Source organism: Mercenaria mercenaria, chromosome 12 (assembly GCF_021730395.1).
Source record: "Mercenaria mercenaria strain notata chromosome 12, MADL_Memer_1, whole genome shotgun sequence".
In the NCBI taxonomy this organism is placed as follows: domain Eukaryota; kingdom Metazoa; phylum Mollusca; class Bivalvia; order Venerida; family Veneridae; genus Mercenaria; species Mercenaria mercenaria.
In genome coordinates this window covers 44693440-44715908 of record NC_069372.1, presented here as the reverse complement: position 1 = coordinate 44715908, position 22469 = coordinate 44693440, and the positions used below count along the sequence as shown (strand labels likewise).

The window sequence follows — 22469 nt, the reverse complement described above, 5'->3', positions numbered from 1 at the left end:
TAGTTTATTATGAGATTTTGTCTAGTGATGGAAATAAGTCATCAAAATTATAATTCTCTCATTCATCTGGTCTAAAGTCACTTATAATTATAACTGTAAAATATTTCATTTCTTATTTCTATGATCTGTCATTTTCAAAGTCCGAGCCAAAAGTAAAGAATCTCCTCCCAAGTTCTGACCTAGGCTTATATACAAAAGCAGGTACCCTCCCATATTTGGAGTGTATCATAGTGATGAAAGACAAAGATTACCCTAATATTTTGGGATAAACCGTTGACTATGGTACCATCCAAAGTATGGGCCATCTCTAACTCTAACAAATCAACATGTTTCGATGGTACATGATGACAACATACCCTGATAAATGATCAAATGAAACACACTCCGTCCCATGCATTTATGAGGTAACTGGTGAATGACATCTCTAGTAGCAGAGGCCAAAGTTTCACATCAGTAGAATCAATTAATAAATCAACTTTAATAAGACTACTAAATTTACAACAATACTGTTTATCATCTCTGAGGTCTGCTAACTCGTAAATTAGTTTCCCTCAGTTTGAACCTTTTGTACTTTTCAGTAGACTCGGAGCTAAAGAATTTATAGAAAAACATTACAATACATACTTTATTTCTTTTAATTTGTTACTTGCATCTCAATTTTAATTTATACTTCTTAAATGTTATTTAAGATTTGAGATACATTGAAACCTTTAAGCAATAATATTATGTCTCAAAATTTTATACATGTAGACGTTCAATGTAATATGTAATCTTTTTTTATAAAATTTATTACGTTTAGTGACCTTTAAGATTTTCAGTTCTGTAAAATTTTCAACTTATAATCTATTTATCGGTTAACAGTCTAAAGATGACGAACAAAGATTAAGTAAGCTAATGCCTTAAAAGACTGTGGCAATTAAAAGTTCAACACAGAAAAGTGAATGTCCTAAAAGACGATTGAAAGGTCGTATAGAGGGGTTAGGGAGGGGTGGGGTGAAAATAGACTTTTAAAACAAAATATATATTAAAGGATAAAAAATCTATTGGTCGTCAGAAATAATGAAGTAAATTTGAAATGTATTGTTTTGCTTTTTGTATAAGTACGTATCAGAATTTGTTTTTCGTCAAGTTTTCGTTTTTGTCAGATCGGAAAACCGATGAGTGTGAATAGTTTGCAATAAATGAATAAAATCATATCAATCCATATAATGTACCATCCTTTTAAGGTTTCCAATTTTGAACCCAACATAAATATTTAAACCAGTCAAGTAAAGTTTTGGCATGTTTAGCATTCTAAAATGTATTCTGAATCGGTGCAAATAAGTTTGCAGAAGTTATTAAAACCTATCCAACTGTATTTTCTGCCTGTTAAAGTATTTTTACCGATTAACATGTTTTATGAAGTTCCTAAAGTTTATCATAACTTAAAAAATATTGTAGTGTATGATTTTGAACTGTTTCCAATTTTTTGTCAAAATATTTCATCAAATCAAAAATCAAATATACCAAAGATGGCTCTAACTTACGTGAAAGCAAACTTACTTGTTAGAAATATCATGGATGTAGCTACAATTGAATTTCTGTGTCATAAGTACAACAGACGCATGCGCAGCTGTGTATTTCCGTAACCCTAAAACCCTACAACTGAAAATTACTAACAATTACACAAGAGTCACGAGTGTGGGTGCTTTACACGAACCAGGAAAGTTTCTGGCGTTGTAGCGTCATCTGTATCTTGCATACTCATAGAAATGTCAAGTTCACCACTGGTCAAGGTGTTGTTTCTATTGTTCAATGTGATCAATTAAAGACAGCAGTATTGAACTTGGTAGTGGTATTTTTTCTTGCTTTTCGACATGCATATTTTCATACGAGATGTAAATCTTTGTAAGAATTTTCATATCCATAGCCTTTTTTTATACAAAAAATTACCGACTAGCTTTCTTATAAATATGTTCGTCAAAACTGAAGCATGCCTAATATTCGGTTAGTTATATTCCCATCTGATTATAACGTAATGAATATCGAGTGCTAACAAAAGCTTGCAGACATTAAAAAAAAAGATAGTGCTTTGTAAAGTAGTATGGATGGAAACGCCGATGACAACAAGTGCATCTTGATCATACCTCATTTCGAAGAAGCGGGCACCTGTCGGCCGCATCGGTTAGTCGTTCGATCGGTCGGTAGAATAAACGGTTTTCGCCCAATAACTTGAGAATCACTCGGCCCAAAACCTTCAAACTTAATAATATGATTGGGTTTAAAAAGTAAATGACCCCTATAGTGTTTGGGTCAGTAGGTCAAAGCTCAAGGTTACAGGGGCATGAAACTTAAAAAATAATTCCGCCCAATAACTTGAGAACCACTGACTCGGAACGTTCAAACTTCACAGTATGATTGGGCGTATAAAGTAGATGGACCCTATTGTTTTGGAGGTCAATAGATCAAAGGTTAAGGTCACAGGGACCTAAAGATTGAATACGGTCTCCAATCAATAACTTGAGGATCACTTGCCTCAAAACCTTCAAACGTGAGAGCATGATTGGGCTTATGAAGTAGATACCCCAATTAGTAGGTCAAAGATCAAGGTCACAGGGACCTGAACCTTGAAAACAGTTTCCATTCAATAACTAGAGAACGACTTGACCAATTATTTGTTCAAACTTGATAGCATGATTAGGCTTATGAAATTGATGACCCCTATTGTTTTGAGGGCTAGTAGGATTTTAATAAATACAATTTATTCGAAATTAACAGATTGAAACATTTATCTTGTAAGTACTCTATAACTAAAATTGACAGCTATTTATGCTTTTTACAATTATCTTTGGGGCATACTAAATTCATTAGGTCTTTCATGATAAGTAATAAGATAATTACACGATAACTATCATTATGTTGCATTTATGAACCTCAGCATTTTATGATAAATAGTTAGATAGTAACAAGGTTATTTTCATTGTTTCGCATAATTTGTGGTTTGTTTTTATTTACCCGAATGAAGGGTCATGGGGTGACTGAAAGATGCACTTAAATACACTGCATGTTGTCAGACTTTGTACATTTCTGTCATTAGAATCCACCCTCGGTTTTAGTTGAAGCTAGATGTAAATCCATAGGACACTGGTGCCCCCACTCCTGTACTGTTTGCATATTTGTTTTGACTACGTCAAGGGTCATAACTCTGCTCTGCTCTCCCAGTTAAAACATTTGGCGCACATGTCCACATGTAATGAACCATATCTGTCTTGCCTACTTTTTAAATTATTTTTCTATATCAAATTTACTCATGTCATTTTTACCCATATAATGACAAAAAAACGAAAAAAAATAATAAAAAAATAAAATAAAAACACTGAGAGGAAGTGCATTGTAGAAAAACCATAGATCGTCTACAATTTACATAAAAAAATTCTGCATTGAAACTGCTGGTCAGAGTTACTTGGTATGTTGAATCCTGAGAAGGCCACCTTTCAGATTTGTTTAAATTGCCCCACTTGAAACATTTACGGGACCGGCAATTCTAAAACCAACTTCTTTTCATGAAACACTGTTGGATCATTACCAACTTTCTATGTAGCATTCGTATTAGGTCTTCTCTCAAAGGGGGGGGGGGAGGTTCCCAGTTAGGTGTCTGCGCAAAATGTTTTTTGATTTTATTTATACTTCTTGGTAATGTACCTACATGTATTAAGTTTCAATAACAAGTGTTACTGTTACCAGTTCTGACTTACTTTTATAGATATTCACATTTAAAGTGGGTGGGGTAATCTGACATGTGACCAGCCAGGAACACAATTTCTGTTATTTTTTTAAAACTGGTTCAAACTTTTTACCTGAAACTTTCATTATAAAATAACTAAGCAATGGCCATTCACACAACATGTTGCATTTTAAATTCTACTGAATAATTTTTTCATCACAGAGCCACAAAGTGGTCTAATCAAATTTACTGATTTTCAATGGACGAACTTTACCAAAAAGCTAAAACATTTTTCATTAGTTGATATATTAAGGTGTTATTTTCAGCAGATATTGTAAACTAAATAAACATAAAAATGACAGTATATCAGTACACTCTGATTAATATTGGAAGAGTGGTACACTCTCAAACTGGGAAAAAGTGGGTGGGGTAAATAAATATTCAAAACAACACTACAAAAATTGTGCAGTTGTTAAGAAATGGCCTCAGATTGTCTATTACTATCTAAATTTTATTAAATACAGCATTGATTGATAAATTTTAACAAAAAATTTCCCACTTTCTACATGTGTGTCATGGAAAAAGCATGGACCTTGAACATGACATGTAGACAAACCAAACTGACCCTGAAAGCTCAAAGTATTTAACACAAGGTTTTGCATGAGGCAGTATATTTTGAGGAAAGCTATTGTTCAAATTAACATTAAATTTTTTGCATTGATTTTTTCCATGGCACACATGTATAAAGTCTTATTAAAGAGAAAATGTTTTGTTAAAATTTATCAACCAAGTCTGTATTTAATAAAACTAGAATGTGTCTGTAGGACACGGGGTGTGCCCCCCCCCACCCCCACCCCGACTGGTACATTTGTCACAAATAAGGGGAAATAATTCAAATGTTTGCAGTCTTAAAGGGGTATAGCCCTAAAAAATATGAAAAGGATTCATTATTCTATACCATATACTTTTTGAGCTATGAGCATCACAAACAAAAAAGCCACTATTTTGGCTATTTCAAGGGCCATAACTCTGTAATGAATGCTAAAATTCTCAAGAAGAATGCCATATGTGCAAAGGTCACATTATGATACTCAAGCAAGATTTCATGAATATACATTTAAATACTTCTGAGTAAGGCACCGAGAATACTTCTGCCTAAGGCACATAATTAGGTAAAAATGTGCATTTTTTTACTATTTCAGGGGCCATAACTCTGGAAATAGGGGGCAGACCCAGATAAAAAATAGTAGGTGCGCAAGTTCATATCATGATAAACACTCGTCAATTTATATCAAATACTTTCTGAGCTAGGCGTGTCACAAGGTGAAAATGTGCATTTTTGACTATTTCAGGGGCCATAACTCTAGAAATAGGGCGCGGACCCAGATTAGAAATAGGAGATGCGCAAGTTCATATCATGATTAAGGCTTATGCAAGGTTTCATGAATCTATATCAAGTACTTCTTGAGCTAGGCGTGTCACAAGGTGAAAATTTGCAATTTTTACTATTTCAGGGGCCATAACTCTAGAAAAAGGGGGCGGAGCCAGACGAAAAATAGACGATGTGCAAGTTCATATCATTATAAAGACTCATGCAACATTTCATCAATTTATATCAAATACTTTTTGAGCTAGGCGTGTCACAAGGTGAAAATGTGCATTTTTTACTATTTCAGGGGCAGTAACTCTAAAATTAGGGGGCGGAGCCAGACGAAAAATAGAAGGTGCGCAAGTCCATATCATGATAAAGACTCTTGCAAGGTTTCATCAATTTATATCAAATACTTTTTGAGCTAGGCGCGTCACGACCTTCGGACGGACGCACGCACGCACGGACGGACGGACGCACGGATAAGAGCACATCTATATGCCCCCACCACACATGGGGGGCACAATTAAGATAGTAATAGATAATCTGAGGCCATTTCATAACAACTGCACAATTTTTGAAGTGCTGCTTCGAATATTTATTTACCCCACCCACTTTTATCCAGTTTGAGAGTGCACCACTCTTCCAGTATTAATCAGAGTATACTGATATACTGTCATTTTTATGTTTATTTAGTTTACAATATCTGCTGAAAATAACACCTTAATATATCAACTAATGAAAAATGTTTTAGCTTTTTGGTAAAGTTCGTCCATTGAAAATCAGTAAATTTGATTAGACCGCTTTGTGGCTCTGTGATGAAAAAAGTATTCAGTACAATTTAAAATGCAACATGTTGTGTGAATGGCCATTGCTTAGTTATTTTATCATGAAAGTTTCAGGTAAAAAGTTTGAACCAGTTTTAAAAAAAATAACAGAAATTGTGTTCCTGGCTGGACACCTAACTGGGACCCCCCTTTATATTTCCTTCTTTTAATTATCGTAATATGTATTTCAATTTCCAGGGCTTTGAGCTTGTCATGGACCTGACCATTTGTATCTGTGTATCATATATTTTAAAACATGCCTCTGCAAGTTTCTGTTTGATAAGCACCCTCTTTAGATGGAAAAATTGTACATGCATTATGTTTCACTTGTAGAACCTGATGAATACTTTGAGCATTTAAAAATACATGAAAATATTATTGTCCTTAACAAATTTCATACTTATATAAAATTCAAGGTCAATTAATATCAGATGAAAGATTTTTGGAAAGGAAATCCCTTTTTTAGAAAAAAAAAAACAAAGACTTTCTAATGCAATAGTGCTTTTAACAATTCTCAAGTCATAGTTTGCTCGGGACGATAATATTAACAGAATATTATTCATAAATACGTGATATGAATGTTTTTTTTTTGTGTGTAGATGTCCGTCAGTGACATCAAGCTGTGAGTGGTGTACAGGAAACAATTAACTGGTACTTGCTGCATGTGAGAATGTCAAAGAGAAAATTATCTTTGATTCTGGTATATCGTAATAAATGAAAGGATAATAGCAGAATTATTTTCATTGTTATGTTTTAGATATCTTGTGTGGTGCATTCTTCATTATTTTTCACGAGTGAAGGTTCTCAAATTGTGTACATTTCCTTTAAATCAATTTCCACCTTAAATGTAACTGCAACAATTAACCAAATGTTTTATTAGAAATGCCCCCATCGCATGTTTTTATCTTTTTGTATTCGATAATAACAACATGTATTCTTTCTTTCTAACTTCGACCACAGAGTTGTGAGCAATGACAATATTTCTCGCTTTTGTTTACTTCTAAGAGAGTGGCTTTTCAAGATTCTGGGTGCTTAGAGCAATCCCTTTGATGTCATAGGATAGGACATATCACGTAATAATATGAAATAAGAAGTCATATACGTGAGCAAATAAAAGTCTTGCTTTCAATGGCGTTTCATGTGGTATAGAGGGTGGGGTGTACAAACAAACAAATTCACAAACATACAAAAGATAAACTTACTTAGCATGTTGTAAATTAATGAATGATGCACTCATGATTAAAGAACGAATAGAGCCTGATTCTTTGGCAATTCAAGAGTTTCTAACCGTTCGCATACTGATTTCTTCGGCAAGAAATACAAGTGTTTCTGCTCACTTGAGAGCCATAATGTATGGACATATTTTACTTGATACATTTCGCAGGGGGCATAAAGCCTATATGTTTATGTTTTGTTCTACAGTTACCTTGAAACATATATGATAGGCATTTTGTTAGCTTTTAATCTATCATGTCTCCGGAATACTTTTTGCAAGGAATTATATGTTTTCTGTATATTGACAGTCTCCTTGCAAGGTATTTTGCATTAATATGATATTTGAAATAGATAAAGCTGACAGCAGCATTTTACACCTTGATACAACTGATTGCAAATTATGCAGCGAGCACACCAGTTTGACAGTGACATACAATATAACTGATATACCAGAAAATAGATCTATGTTTTCCAGGTGCATTGAGAAATAAAAATAAGGCAACCTTGTAGTTCTTGTATCTCTGAATGTAATATAGTTCTATTTTGTGATATGATTCGAAGCTGGATGCTTGTGTAGAGTGCACTATACCTCTAAGGGATTATATGTAAAGATTCTGGTATTTAATACCAGAATGTAATACTGTTATTCATTAAGGCGCATTGTTTATGTTTTTAATTACATGTAGAACTAGTCTGGACGTAGATACGAATTTCAAGGATTAAGTCGATCCACGTCCAAAACTGAAACACTCGTAAATACTTGTAAAGGTTATATCAATCACACTAACATGTTTTATCTGGGACATGGAAAGGAATTTTATTTGCTTATCAAAGTGCATTAAGACTGTGCGATCATTTGCAACGCATTTTGCACGAGTTAAAAACTGTGACAGTGACGTGTCACGTAACTTCTGAATAATAATAATCCGTAAAGATCTGAATCCTCCACATTTTCTAGGAAAGGCACGTTTAGATTCTAGTCTTACGTTGGTATTTCTCATGCACCCATGTGTTGATGATACAATTAAATCATACCTTATTTGAAATTAGAAATCATACAGATTTTCTGAAAACTTGCATTTTATTTTTGATATTAGAGGGTCTTTAAATCACTGGCAATGAATGAGTTTGATTTATAGGCGATACTAGCCATGGCTAAGGATACATCGTAATGCGGAATCTTTTAAACCAACAACTAGTATAAACTACTTATATGTGTGATGCAACACAAATGCAGGGTCCTTTAGATACCCAAATAATTTTAGAGTTATAACTTAAGAAAGCCAAGTTGAATAAAGTCTGACAATTAGGATGAAAACCGTTCATGGGTGTGATACACCGTAACAGCGGAGTATTTTGGATAGATGACATGGATGCTCAGGTAACAAAATTTCTTAATTTAAACCCATTGTCCATATTGTTTTCTTTTAGTATGTAACTCGGCCGCTGACTTTAGATTTCTCGTCCCCTAACCACATCTTTATGAGTTCAAACCTCCCTAGCACTGAATTATTTCATATGAAAGAGTTATTCTTTGCCTTGGGGAAAGAGCGGCTGGCTCTGCCCACGTTTCCCTACGTACGTATAAAAACGCACTGTGTCTCATTGAGACCTCCAACAAGAACCTGACTTGACAAATAGAACAGTATTGAGTCAGTGTGCGGCTAGATGCATGTCCAGAGTGAGAGTACATGTGTAATGCCAAACATAACATTGTCTTGTGCATTTAACAATCAGGAATCTAGATAACCTAAACAGAAATGGTGCCAGTGTCATACAGGTGTCTAAAATGACAAACGTAATTTTGTATGATATTAAATTTGTAGCATTGATGCAAATCGGTGTGACCGTGACCAAGTCAATGCAATTCTCTGATATCCATTTAACTGCTAAACGATCTTTCACAAGGTAGTCCCGAGATCAGCATGAATTATAGCTGCTACAGGTTCATTTCCCGGAAGTGAAATCAGTCAGTCAAGCTTAAATACCATAGTATTGTTAAAATATAAGGCTTTATAGTTAAGGCAGATAACCTTTCGGTACCCCGTTACAAATGCGTCTCATTTTTTATGGAAAAATTGTAAAAAACTACTAATTCTTATGTGTATCCATAACTCATAATCTGTAAGTAACTAAGTTTCAAAGCCTTCTGAAGAAATATAGCAATAACTTTCTGATTCTCCCTTTTGGTTGTCGCACGAACTGGAGGTCAGTGGCTTTAATACGACTTAGTGCGTGGTGTGTCAATTCTTGACGATAAAACATAAGGGAGAATAATTATAATATGTGTGTTGCGGAGGCCCTTGTATACTATAAGCACATGCAACTTCTAAGAACGATGCATTTTGTTGATCTGAGATAAAATAATTCACACTTTACACCTGAAAATGAAATTCTGTTGTCATGGCAACCGCTTGATATCCATTTAAGTTTTTTTTATACAATCATATACTATTATCAAATGTTGACTTAGATGTTGTGTACGCAGTAGTTCATCAGGAATTATAAATCATTTAGAATATATGAAGATAAATATTGTTATTGTAAGATAAACGCTCTGTTTTATAAAAGAGGTAATCGATCATTCGAAAAAAAAACATTAAAAAACTTTGCTATATTTCTTTAAAGAGCTTAAGATGGCGGAAAGAACTTCTTTAATGATAAAATATCAAATCATATTATTAACTGTCTATTTGATTTCATAACGCCTTTCAAATGGCATTACGCTTTGTCCATAAAATATCATAACTCTGTTTATGTTAAATATTTTGCTTCTTTTTTTATCAACTTTCTGAGGACTATAACGTTTACAACAGTTATTCATAAACACGTGTTATGAATCATTTATCAGTATGTATCCATCAGTGACATAAACTTGTCATTATTGTACTGAGATTGGCAACTTGTTAGAATCTAAGAGATAAAAAAGTATCTTTGAGTAATAAGAATAAGATCCGCCAAATCATGATAAATAATTGGATAAGAATAGAATGATTTTAAATAATGGTTCTGTTTTCGACGATCTTTTGGTGGTGATTACTTTTTCATGCCTTAACGGTCAAAATATGAAGCTCTCAAACTGTGTACACTTCCTTTAGATTAATGTCCACCTTAAAGTTGTAACAAATTACCAAATGTTTTATTTGAAATGCCCTATTGTATTTCTTTACCTTCTCAGTTGGCAATGTTTCTCATTTCTTTACATTTTAGAGCATCGTTTTTTTAAGATTATCATTTTCATGTGATTTGAAAGGATAGGATATATCATGTTCACATATTAATATGAAAAGAAAATCATGTGCAATATGTCCTGCTTCCAAGGCGTCGTTTGTGGTATAGGGGATGGGACACACAAGCAAAACTAATACACATCATACACGGAATATCAACTTGCATAGCATGCTCATTGAAAGTATTGACAGATGCACTCAATATTAAAGAGATCAATGATATAAACGAATACAGCCTGATTCACTAGCAAATCAGTAGTTTTTTAATCGTTCTCATGTTGATTTATTCGGCAAGAAATAAAGACAGACATTTGTATCGTTGGTTTTATTCTTGATACATTTCGGAGGGGGTAAACAGCTAATTTGTATGTCTGTAGTTGTACGGTTAACTTACAACACATGATACGCATTGTGTTAGCTTTTAATCTATTATGTCTTCGGAATACCGTTGACAAGGAATTTACATATTGTTTTTTTTCTATGCAATCATTTGCAACGTCTTTTGTTAATGACGTATTAACAAACTTCTTATTAGTATATATATGAACTCGAAATAATTCTAAGGGTTATAACTTCATTTTCTTGATTGCCAGATAGAAAGCGCGCATCTAAAGGTAATAAGGTAAATTTCTGTCCATGGAACAATCATAACCTAGCTATGCTTTTCCTAGATGTCTGTAAGTCTTACAGAAGTTTGCAATACTTCATTTGCATTAATTAGCGAATGTCACCATTGTGCTGTAGAATGATCCGCATATAATCATGATTTTTATGAGAAATTCCCTGTACGTCCATGTCAAAACAGATTCAACTTGATTTACAATAACTTTCCACTAACAAGACAGAACAAAAAAAGATTGTTTCGTTACTTACTTGTTGTGGCCTAATTTCCGTTAAACTGTAATGACTAAACCAGATCCTCTTTGAATGTTTTGTATACAGCTGCTACCGTATATCAATATATTCAATTCATAAATGTGTTTGTTTGCATGTCAAACTAACGGCTAAGTTTATTATTACTTAAGCCACTTCCCAGCTTTATTGGAGGCGGGAAGGAAACTGATTTGTAAACAGACAATGGCTTGAACCGCCGAACTCCCATGCTAACTGCATGAAATGGTTTCGTCACTTTAATTGACTAATGACCTTAATCAAAATATACATAGAAATGTCAATGAATTCTGTGAAAGGATCCTTTGGAAGCATAGAACGCAACGAAGCACATAGTACAGACTCGGTTTGATTGAGCCTGTACATGAAAGGTGATGAACACCTCTCACGCTCCCTCTAGCACCGGCTTAAGCGGGACTTTATTACACATATGTTAAATGGACTCCATGATCCCAAAGGACAAGAAAATATAACATTGAATCCAAGTACGGGGCGACTTTTACAGCCACCACACGGCACTTAAGATTGATGTTGTGATAGTTAATAATATATGTAAAAAGATTCTTTGGAAGCAAAGAATGCAACTAAGAAGAATAATAGCAGACTCTAGCTACGTTAAATAGCTCATGTTCATGTTGAGCTATTGGTATAGGTGGATGACCCGGCGTTCATCATTGATCGTCTACAATTTACACATACATTTTCTGCACTGAATATACTGGTCAGAGTTACTTGGTATGTATAATCCTGGCAAGATCCACTTTCAGTTTTGTTTTAATTGCCCCCACTTAACCTTTTTTTTGGATCGACAAAGATAATAAATAAATATCTTTTCTTAAAGAACTTGATGAATCTTAACCAACTTGGTCTGTTGCACATATGTAAGGTCTTCTCTCAATTTTACATTTCATCATTATATATATTTTAATATTTGGGGTTGCCATGGAACCGACCATTTGTATCTCGTGCATCGTATATTTAAAAACATGCCTCTGCGATGTTCTTTGTTTTGCAAGCACCCTCTTTAGATGAAAAAATGTCGTACCTGAATTATGTTCCGCTAGTAGAACCTTAAAAACACTTAAAGGGAAAGGCAATGATGTTCTTATGTTAACTCCATCTGCATGAATTTCTTAAATCATTCAAAGAAGTGAAAGAAATTACATAATCGGCTTAAAAATGAGAAAGTTGTGAACACTTAAATATTTGATCAAAATGGTCGCCATTTTGTTTCCATGGCAACGAAGAAAAAAATAGCATATTTAATAAATTTCTAGAAATGTATTTAAACTGTATTTACATTTTTTCTTTTATAATGTTTCTACTTTTTCCAGCTATAATGAAAGAAACTACCATGCTTTACATCTTACTCTCAAGAAACATGTGAAATTAATCTATTTAAAAGGATATTTACTAAATAAAGTATTCAGCAGTGTGTAAATGACGTCATAAACACACTAAAATGGCTGCCTCCATGATCAGCCATTCCCTTAAATTTCAAACCGCCATATCTTTTTCAATAGTAGTCCAATCTTTTTTTTTCGGTGCTATGAAATATTCGAGGATGGCTTTCATATAAAATAACTTACTGTCAGGCTTTCCTTGCCCTTTAAACTTCTAATAATACGTGAAATTATTTATTTCTTAACAAATTTGGTTCTTATTTAAAATTCAAGAAAATTTAATATCAAATGAAAGGTTTTCGGAAGGTAAACACCTTTTTCGGAAAAGAAACACATTTTAATGAAAATCCAAGACTTTCTAACAGGACAGTGCCTTTGCGACAATATTATTAATGAACTTTTAATTATAAATACGCCATATAAATCATTTATCTGTATATATGTACCTATCAGTGTCATCAAGTTGTACAGCAAATAGTTAACTGAGATTTGCAGCTCGTGAGAATGTCAAAGAGAAGCCATAAAAATGACTTCCGGTATCTCATGATAAATGATTGGATAATAACAGAATACTTTTCATTGCTATGCTTTAGATATCTTTTTTTGTGGTGTATTCTTCAATGGAAGATCACAGAGTGATGTTCTCAGATTAAATTAATGTCCGCCTTGAATGCAAACGTAATGAATATCTGAATGTTTTATTAGAAATGTCCCATTTAATTTTTTATCCGTTTGTATTTGATGTTTACATACAGCATACTGTCCTTCTATCTTCGACCTCAGAGTTGTGAGAAATGACAATGTTTCTCATTTTTTCCACTTAGAGAGTGGCTTTTCAGCATTCTGGATGATTATAGCAATTCGTTTGATGTCATACGATATGATAGGATATATCACGTTCACGTAATAATATGAAATAAAAACAATTTCATCCTTACATGAGTAAATAAAAGACGTGCCTATAATGGCGTTTCATGAGATATAGATGGTAGGGTGTACAAATGAACAAAATTCACAAACATACAAAATCATGTTCTTAATCATTTAATAATGAACTTTGATTAAGGAGATCAGTGGTATAAACGAATACAACCTGGTTCTTTGACAATTCAGGAATTTCCAATCGTTCGCATGTTACTTTCTTCGGCAAGAAGTGCAGATTCTTTTCTGCTCAATTAAGAGTCATATGTATGATTGGATTTTGCTTGATACATTTTGCAGGGTGTATGTGGCCTATATGTTTTTGTTTTGTTTTACAGGTCACTTGAAATATATATGATATGCATTTTGTTAGCTTTTAATCTACCATGTATTCGGAATACTTTTGGCAAGGAATTTACATGTTTTTCTGTAGATTGACAGCAGCATTTTTACACATGAATACCACTGATTGCAATAAGTGAGAACACTACAATAAAAGTGACATACAGTATAACTGATATACCAGAAAATAGATCTATGTTTTCCAGGTGCATTGAGAAACAAGAATAAGTCAGCCTTGTGTTTTTTGTATCTCTGAAGGTAATATAGTTCTCAATTTTGTGATATGATTCGATGTTAGATGCTCCAGTATAGTGCTTTTATCTAGACTAGAAGCAAACAAAAACTATATCCGAGGGATTTTATATTTTAATACCTGAATGCAATACTGTTATTAATGTGTATTGTTTCTGTTGAGCTAGTGTGGACGTAGATACGAATTAAAAGGTTTCACCTGATCTAATTTCAAAACTGAAGCACCCATGAATACTTGAAAGGATTATATCAATCAGACTAACATGTTTTATTTGGGAATTAGAAAGGAATTTTATATCCCTATGAAAGTGCGATCATTTGCGTTTTGGACGAGTTAAATGATGTGATAGTGACGTGTCACGTCACTTAGGTCTTCAGGAAATCCGTTTTTGCTTGTTTGTTTGATTCAGAGAATTGAAACTTTAATAAAAAGGGTACATTCATCCATATTTTTCAAGGAACGACACGTTTAGATTCATGTCATGTGTTGTTATTTCCAATGCAGCCATATGTTGATGATACAATTAAACCGTACCTTGCTTGAAGAGTTAGAAATCGAAATGATTTGAAAACTTGCATTTTATCTTTGATATCAGAGTGTCTTTAAATAGCTGACACTGGAGGAGTTTGTCAAAACGATACTAGCTAATGATACATCATAATTGCAGAATATTTTAAATTGACCAACAACTAGGATTATATACTATATATACATGTTTGATTTAACACAACGTAGAGTTCCGTTCTTTAGATGCCTAAATAATTTTAGAGTTATAACTTGAGATAGCCAAGTTGATTAGGGAGTCTGATATTTAGGATGAAAACCGCTCATGGGTTTGATACACCGTAACAGCGGAATATTTTGGATAGATGACATGGATGCTCAGGTAACAGAACTTAAAATTTAAACTCATTGTCCATAATGTTTTCTTTCAGTTTAAACAGTCAGTCGTTGTCCTCAGTTCTTCTCCGCTAACAATTTCATTATGGGTTCGAACCTAACTAACACCGAATGTGTTTATATGGAAAAAAATATCCATCTGGACTATAGAAAGACCGATAGCTCGATGGTTCTGTTCAGGTATCCTTACATACGTAAAAACCGCATAAGTGCTTATAGTCCTCCTGTATGAACTATATGAATGGACAAATATAACAGTAGTGAGCCAACCAGCGGCCAAATGCATTGCTGAGTGCACGTGTTATGCAAAATATAACATTGCCTTATGAATGTAACAATTAGGAATCTAGAATATCTCTATAGAAATACAGTCAATGTAATACAGGTGCTTAAAGTTCCAACCATAATTCTGCATGATATTTAAAACCTAGCATCGATACAACTCTATGTGACCGTGGCTAGCCTGCATCACCTTTACCCCCAAACAATCTAGGTAGTCTTTCTTCGAGTTCAGAATGAAATTCAGCTGCTTTAAGTTCATTTCCCGGAAGAGAAAACTATCAGGCAAGCTTGAATATAAAGGTCAATGCTTATTGTACCCCACGAACAACGAAGTTGTAAGGGAGTGGGGGAGGAATATACTAGTTTCAGGTAATCTGTCCGTCTGTAGACACAGTCTTGTGCGCACCAACTCTCCTCATCCCCTTGACACAATTTAATGAAACTTCACACAAGTGATCAGTAACAATAATAGCTGTGCATGGTGCATGTTAGGTTCTTTCAGAGAAAAAAAAATGCAGAGTTACGGGATTTTTTTTGTTACTATACTATATACATGGAGTCTGCATATGCAATATTGTGCGCGCCTAATCTCCCGAGCCGTTACACACAATTTAATGAAACTTCATACAAGTGATCAACTTCGCACAGTTATGGGTGTTATTTTTTGTACTGTGTACATACTTTCTGCATATGCAATCTTGTGCACACCTAATCTCCCGAATCCTTGCACCCCATTTAATGAAACTTTACTCAAGTGATCATTACCAACCCTTGTGCATGTTGCGTGTTACATTCTTTTAGACAATATTTCTTCAGAGGTATGGGACTTTGTTTTTTGTTACTATACTATAAACATACAGTCTGCATATGCAGTCTTGTGCGCGCCTAATCTCTCAAACCCTTAAGATAAATATTCTGCAGAGTTATGGGACTTTGTTTTTCGTTACTATACTTTATACATAGAGTCTATATACATACAGTCCACATAATTATGCAATCTTGTGTGCATCAAATTACAATGTACTACGTGCGTGTGGGGGTACATTCATCACCCTCAGTGATATGTCAGTTATGTCTCTATGCTGTGTTCTCACATCCGCCAGATAACTTTATTAGAGCGGTTGAGATTCTAAGCTTGTAAGAGTACGGTTACATGTAGAATTAAGGTACGACTTAATACCTGGTACGACATTTTTTATGGTAAAACATAAAGGAGAAAATATAAATTGCGAATTGTGAAGGCCTTTTTTAATATACGCACGTACAATTTCTAAGGATGAAGCGTTAAGTCGTTTGAGGTAATGAAAATTCAAGTTTTGCACATGAAGCTGAAATTAGGTTGGCATGGCAACTACTCTAATAACAATTAATATGTCTTGATATCACTTCCAAATGTTTACTTAGATATTGTGTACGCATTAGTTCATCAGCAATTTCTAATTGTTTAGAATATATGGTAGAAAGATAGCAAAGATAAATATATTAATGTGGTATAAACTGTAAGCTACTTTAGAAAATGCTTGTTAACGGGGGATAGGAGATCAAAGGACATGGGAAGGTCGGGTGATTGACATATGGTCAATTTAGGAACCCATTGATCGTGTACGAAAGAAGGGCTGTGAGTAAAATCTTGGATTTATACTTATTTAATAAAGAAAACTATATATAGTATATGACTCTTCACTACCTCTCACATACAAACAAAATATCTAGCCATATAAGACTGTTACAAAACTCACTGTTTTATAAACACAGTAATCGTAGATAATACAGAAAAAACAAATCATTAAAACGATTTTCTATATTCATTTCGAAGAGCTTAAGAAAGTGAATAGAACTTCTTTGATGATAAAATATTTTTATATCAAATATACATGTAATTTTCTATCTAATTTTATAAACCTGTCAAATGACATTATGCTCCTTCAACCAAATATCATAACTCTGCTTTTGTCAAGTATTATGCCTTTCTTTGTATCAAATGACATTAACTTCCTATCAAACTCTATGATGGCAATAACATTAACAAAAGTTATTCACAAACACATGTAATGAACATTTCATCTGTATGAACCCATCAGTAACATCAAGTTATCAGTGTTGTACAGGAAATAGTTAACTGAAATTGGCAGCTTGTGAGAATCTCAGAGAGAAATCATTTTTGAGTCATAAAAAAAATTTGTCAAATCATGATAAATAATTGGATAATGAAAGAATAATTTTAATGGTTGTGTGTTTCGAGGTCTTTTTGTTCCACTGATGATTATTTTGACATGACTAAAAGGTCAGATAGTGAGGTTCTCAAATTGTGTACGCTTTCTTTGAATTAATGTTCACCTTAAATGTATAAATGAAACTGTAACAAGTTATCGAATGTTTTATTTGAAATGTCCTATTGCGCTTTTTTTATCTTTCTGCGTTTGATGACCTCATTTATCAGGGAAATGACAATATTTCTTTCAAGATTCCGGATGATTAGCAATCCCTTTGATGTCATATGAAAAATAGGATGTATCATATTCAGATATTAATATAAAAAGAATTTCATACGCAATAGTTGAGTAAATGAAAGTCTTTTTCCTAGGCGTCGCTTGTGGTATAGAGGAAGGGTTGGACGAACAGAACAAATTCTCTAAAATTCTCTTGAAAGCATTCATGAAAAATTAACTTGCTTAGCATGCTCATAATTATTGAAAGGTTTACACAGGTTTAAAGAGATTGATGATATTAACAAATACAGCCTGGTTCGTTTTTGGCAAATCAGTAGCTTTCAATCATTCGCTTGTTGATTTCTTCGGCAAGAAATAAAGGTTTTACTTTTTATATGAGAGGCACGACATATGTATCGTTGAGTTTTTCTTGATACATTTCGCAAGAGGTATATAGTATATGTTTGTCTGCAGTTGTACGGTTCACTTGATTCATTTGCAATTTATTAGCTTTAAATCTATCATGTCTTCGGAATACTTCTGGCAAGGAATATATGTGTTTTCTATAATTTAATAACCCCCTTGAAAGGTATCTTATATTGATATTTGAATACTTGAAATAGACAAATCTGACAGCAACATTTTTACACCTGAATACCACCGAGAGTAAATAGACATGCTGTGAGCACACTAATTTGAAAGTGACATACAATATAACTGATATACCAGAAAATAGGTCTGTGTTTTCCTGATGCGTTCAAAAACAAAAAAGGGGCAACCTTGTGTTGTTTTGTATCTCTGAATGTAACTTAGTGCCATTTTGTATACAAATTGCAGCTAGATGCATGTACAGAGTGCTCTTTACCGAGACTAGAAGCAATACACTAAAAGATCCAAGAATTTGTATATACACAGCTACAAGAAATTTCTGGAAATTTAATACCTGGCTGTACTAGATTTTTCGTGAGAGCGCTTTGCTTGTTTTAATAATTTTATGCAGAGCAAATGAAGGCGTAGGTTTTAAGGATTCTTCTTATGATAATTTGTTTCGTGAAAAAGTGTGCCAAACTGCAACGTTCATATGGTTAAAAGTATATTGATTAATATGGTTTCTATGAGAATCTTTATAAGATTGCATGATCATTTACAAAGCGTATTGCACGAGAAAAAGGATGAGAAAGTGATGTGTCAAGTCACCCATGTGCTTAGAATATCCGTTTCTTGTTTGTTTGTTCGATTCAAGGGAAGTCTGAAACTGTAATAAAAGGAGCACTATCTTCCGTTTTTTCTAGGAAAGACACGCCTAAGATTCCTATTTTTATTTGTTATTTCCCATGCACCCTTTTGTTGATGGTAAATAAGATGGTAGTAAAGTAGATGAAGTATTTGTTTAAACGTACCTTGATCTGATTAAACGGCTTTTCTGAAGACACGGATTTAATTTTTGAAATTTAAAGGTCCTGCTTTTGATTTTAAATAACTGATAAAAATGGTGTTTAATAAACGACACTTGTCATATGTGATGATACATCGTAACTGCTGAGTATTCTAAAATTACGACAAAATTTTTGATAAAACTGCTTGGATAAAAAAAAATAATTATGTGTGATGCAGTACAAATGCAGAATTTTCTATGAATTCAATGTTACAGATCAAAATAGTTAAGTTAGAAAGGGACTATTAGCATGAAAACTGCACACCGTAACGGCGGAGTATTTTGGATAGCTGATATGGAAGCTCAGGTAATCGTTTAAACTGACTGACCATAATGGTTTCTTTTAGTATTAATGTAACTCAGTTGCCGACCTCAAATTACTCGTCCCTAACCGCTTCATTACGTAAAGCGTTCATATAAAAATTTATCCATTGGCTTGTGGAAAAACCGGTGGCTCTGCCTAGATATCCTTGCATACTTAACAGTTCAGCATTGAGAGTTATGGGGTCCTCCTATACTGTTTAACGGTCAGCAATCGTTAGATGACCTTAGTGCTCTCTGAATATCTTTGAACCTTACATGACAAATAGAAGAGAAGTGAATCAGTGTACGCATGCCAAATAATGTCTCTGGTGCAAGTAACAATTAGCAATTCATGCAGATTATCTCAACAGAAATAGAAGTAGTGTTGTACAGGTGCCTAAAAATACCAAGAATAGTTCCACCTACGCGGTATTTAAAGCGAAGCATTAACTTTTACCCTGCTAAATTTCTAAAATGGACTTGTCCATAATTCAATTCGGGCATTACCACTTATTATTCACTGTGGTGTTCAATGAAAATTTATTGACTTAATAACGAATAGCGCAGACCATGATCAGCTTGCACGGACGTACAGGATGATCGTGGTCTGCACTGGTCGCAAAGGCAACATTACTTGCCGACAGCAGGCTAAAGCTTAGCATTGATGCAATTCGGTAGGATTGTTTCCAATACACAACTATCGTCAGTACAATACTGATTTCAATTGTTATAACTACTTATTATATTCACAGGAAATGAAATCTGATTGTTGGTCTTAAATAAAATGGTGATTTCATTTATTAAGTCAATCTTTTTTTCAACATCAGCAAGATAAATTATTACAATATTTCTCTCGTTCAAAGAAAACAATATGTTATAGAAAAAGTACATATTCTTTATCATAAAGTTATATCAATGAATGAATGAATTAATTTATTCATTAATTTTTTGATAAGTTAATAAATTTAATGCAGTCATTGTTTAATTGACAAGATAATAAATGAATGCAATCATTGTTTAATTTTTATCTTATTAATTTATATTATAAAGAAGAAAATGCATTATCAATAGTACAAGCACGCGTGTATAACCATTCTGTGCACACCCAATGTACAGTATGTAAAATTCACATGTACATAGCAAATCCAACGGAGAGAAAATAATTTGTTGTAAGATGTCAGTGAAAACAAAATTGATTCAAAATACAGAATTGAAAAAGCAACATGCACTTAAAAACAATTAGATATTCGATTAAAATAATTATTCAAGAAGTTTTTTATACGAATTGGCATTGTAAATCAAGTCTGTGAATTCGTTGTGACATTGCGGATTCAACTCAGTTTACAGTAATTACTCTGTAATGACAACATTTTTTCGGATATCTATTTATGCTGTTCTGTTGTGCTGTAATGGCAAAAACAGACGTTCATTTGCAGCTTTAGCTGTACATGTATATAGATATTGCCAATTTCACACCAAAATGTTTTAGATTTTCAATGTTAGTTTTAGTTCTTTATGATTTATAGAAAACTTTTTAAGTTTTGTGAATTGGATATTTAAGCCTGACGAACAGCATTCCATAAGTCTGGATACATACCAATATAAAAGCAACACATAATATAATTTTACCATTTTATTTCTAAATAAGTATACCAGAAGACAGATCTACGTTCCAAAAAAAAATCAAGCTGTTTGTAATTCTGAATAGAGTGCTATTTTATGACACGATTTTGCGGCTTGTTGCATGCGCATTATGCACTTTACCTGGACTAGCAGCCAATACTCGACGATTTGTATATAAACAGCTACAAGAAAATAGCTAAATTCCCGACTATGATACCATTATTTGTTGGAGCAAACTTTATAATTTAGATTTTATGTAGAGCTAGTACGTAGATACGAATTTCAAGGTGTCAAGGTTCCATCGTGTGATATCCGATTTTATTTCTTGGAAAATTGTTCCTGACTGAAACACTGGTAAACGATTGGTTTAAACAATATTTTATTCGAATATATTTACAACATGAAACGTTACATAGTTACAGCATAAAGGACTGAGTAGAAAGCCAAGCTTATTTGAAACTCTTTCCTGAAACGATTGAGGATAATATTACATCCGATTTTTATTTCGTGGAAAATTGTTCTAGATTGAAACTCTAGTAAATACTAATTATTATTATTTAATTTGTTTTCACTTTGAATAAAGGGACAAACGGAACAGTTATGCTCGTAGAAGTGCATTAAGAATGCCTGATCATTTTCAAAACGTGATGCACGAGCTAAGTAATGTGATTCCCATGTGTTGCGTCAATCAGCTGTGCACGAAATCTAGCGGTTTCTTGATTGTTTGTTTGATTAAGGGTAAATTCAAAACTATTGCAAAAAGAGCACAATCCTCAACAGTCTCAAAGAAGGGTACATAATTTTTGTTACTTCCTATACGCCACTTTTTTGTTCTCATGTATTAAATTAGGATAAATAAGAAAACAGTATGAAACCGAACACAACTTAATATAAAGAATTTTACTTCTAAAGTGTGTTTTAACCAAAGTGTCCTATTAATTTATAATTTCATTCACTAAGGGTGAAAAAAATGATTTCTGAGAACTACTTATGAGTGTGCAAAATCGTAACAGAGGAGTATCTGATGTAGCCTATTTTATAAAGTGAGACAGCCATGATATAAACATTTTCATTGAAAAGGGACTCTGACAATAAGGATGAAAACTACTCATGGGTGTGATACACTGTAACAACGGAGTATTTTGGAAAGCTGATATGGATAATCAGGTAACATGATCTCATAACTTTAACTGATAAACACTTATTTAGTTTAGTATTAATGTTGCAGATCAGTGACGAATAGGTTCATATTGTCGGGAAAACAATAGGTCTGCTCAGGTATCCTAACTTACATACAATATTAGGAGTTAGTAAAGTTCAGCTCTTCTCTGAGGAAGTTAGGA

At 33.4% G+C, this 22469-nt stretch overlaps 1 protein-coding gene across 3 annotated transcripts in view; it reads left to right on the top strand.

Annotated features, from left to right (window-relative positions):
* Positions 1–22469, top strand: part of LOC123533315 (potassium voltage-gated channel protein Shaw-like) — a 127756-nt gene that overhangs the window by 29118 nt on the left and 76169 nt on the right. The window contains exon 1 of one of the 3 annotated variants that reach the window (XM_053519918.1): positions 8184–8495. The exons of the other annotated variants lie outside the window; for them this stretch is intronic. Coding sequence (XP_053375893.1) covers positions 8439–8495 — 57 coding nt within the window. The 5' untranslated portion in view covers positions 8184–8438. Of the gene's footprint in view, positions 1–8183; positions 8496–22469 lie in introns of those variants that run through there. 3 annotated transcript variants of the gene reach the window in all.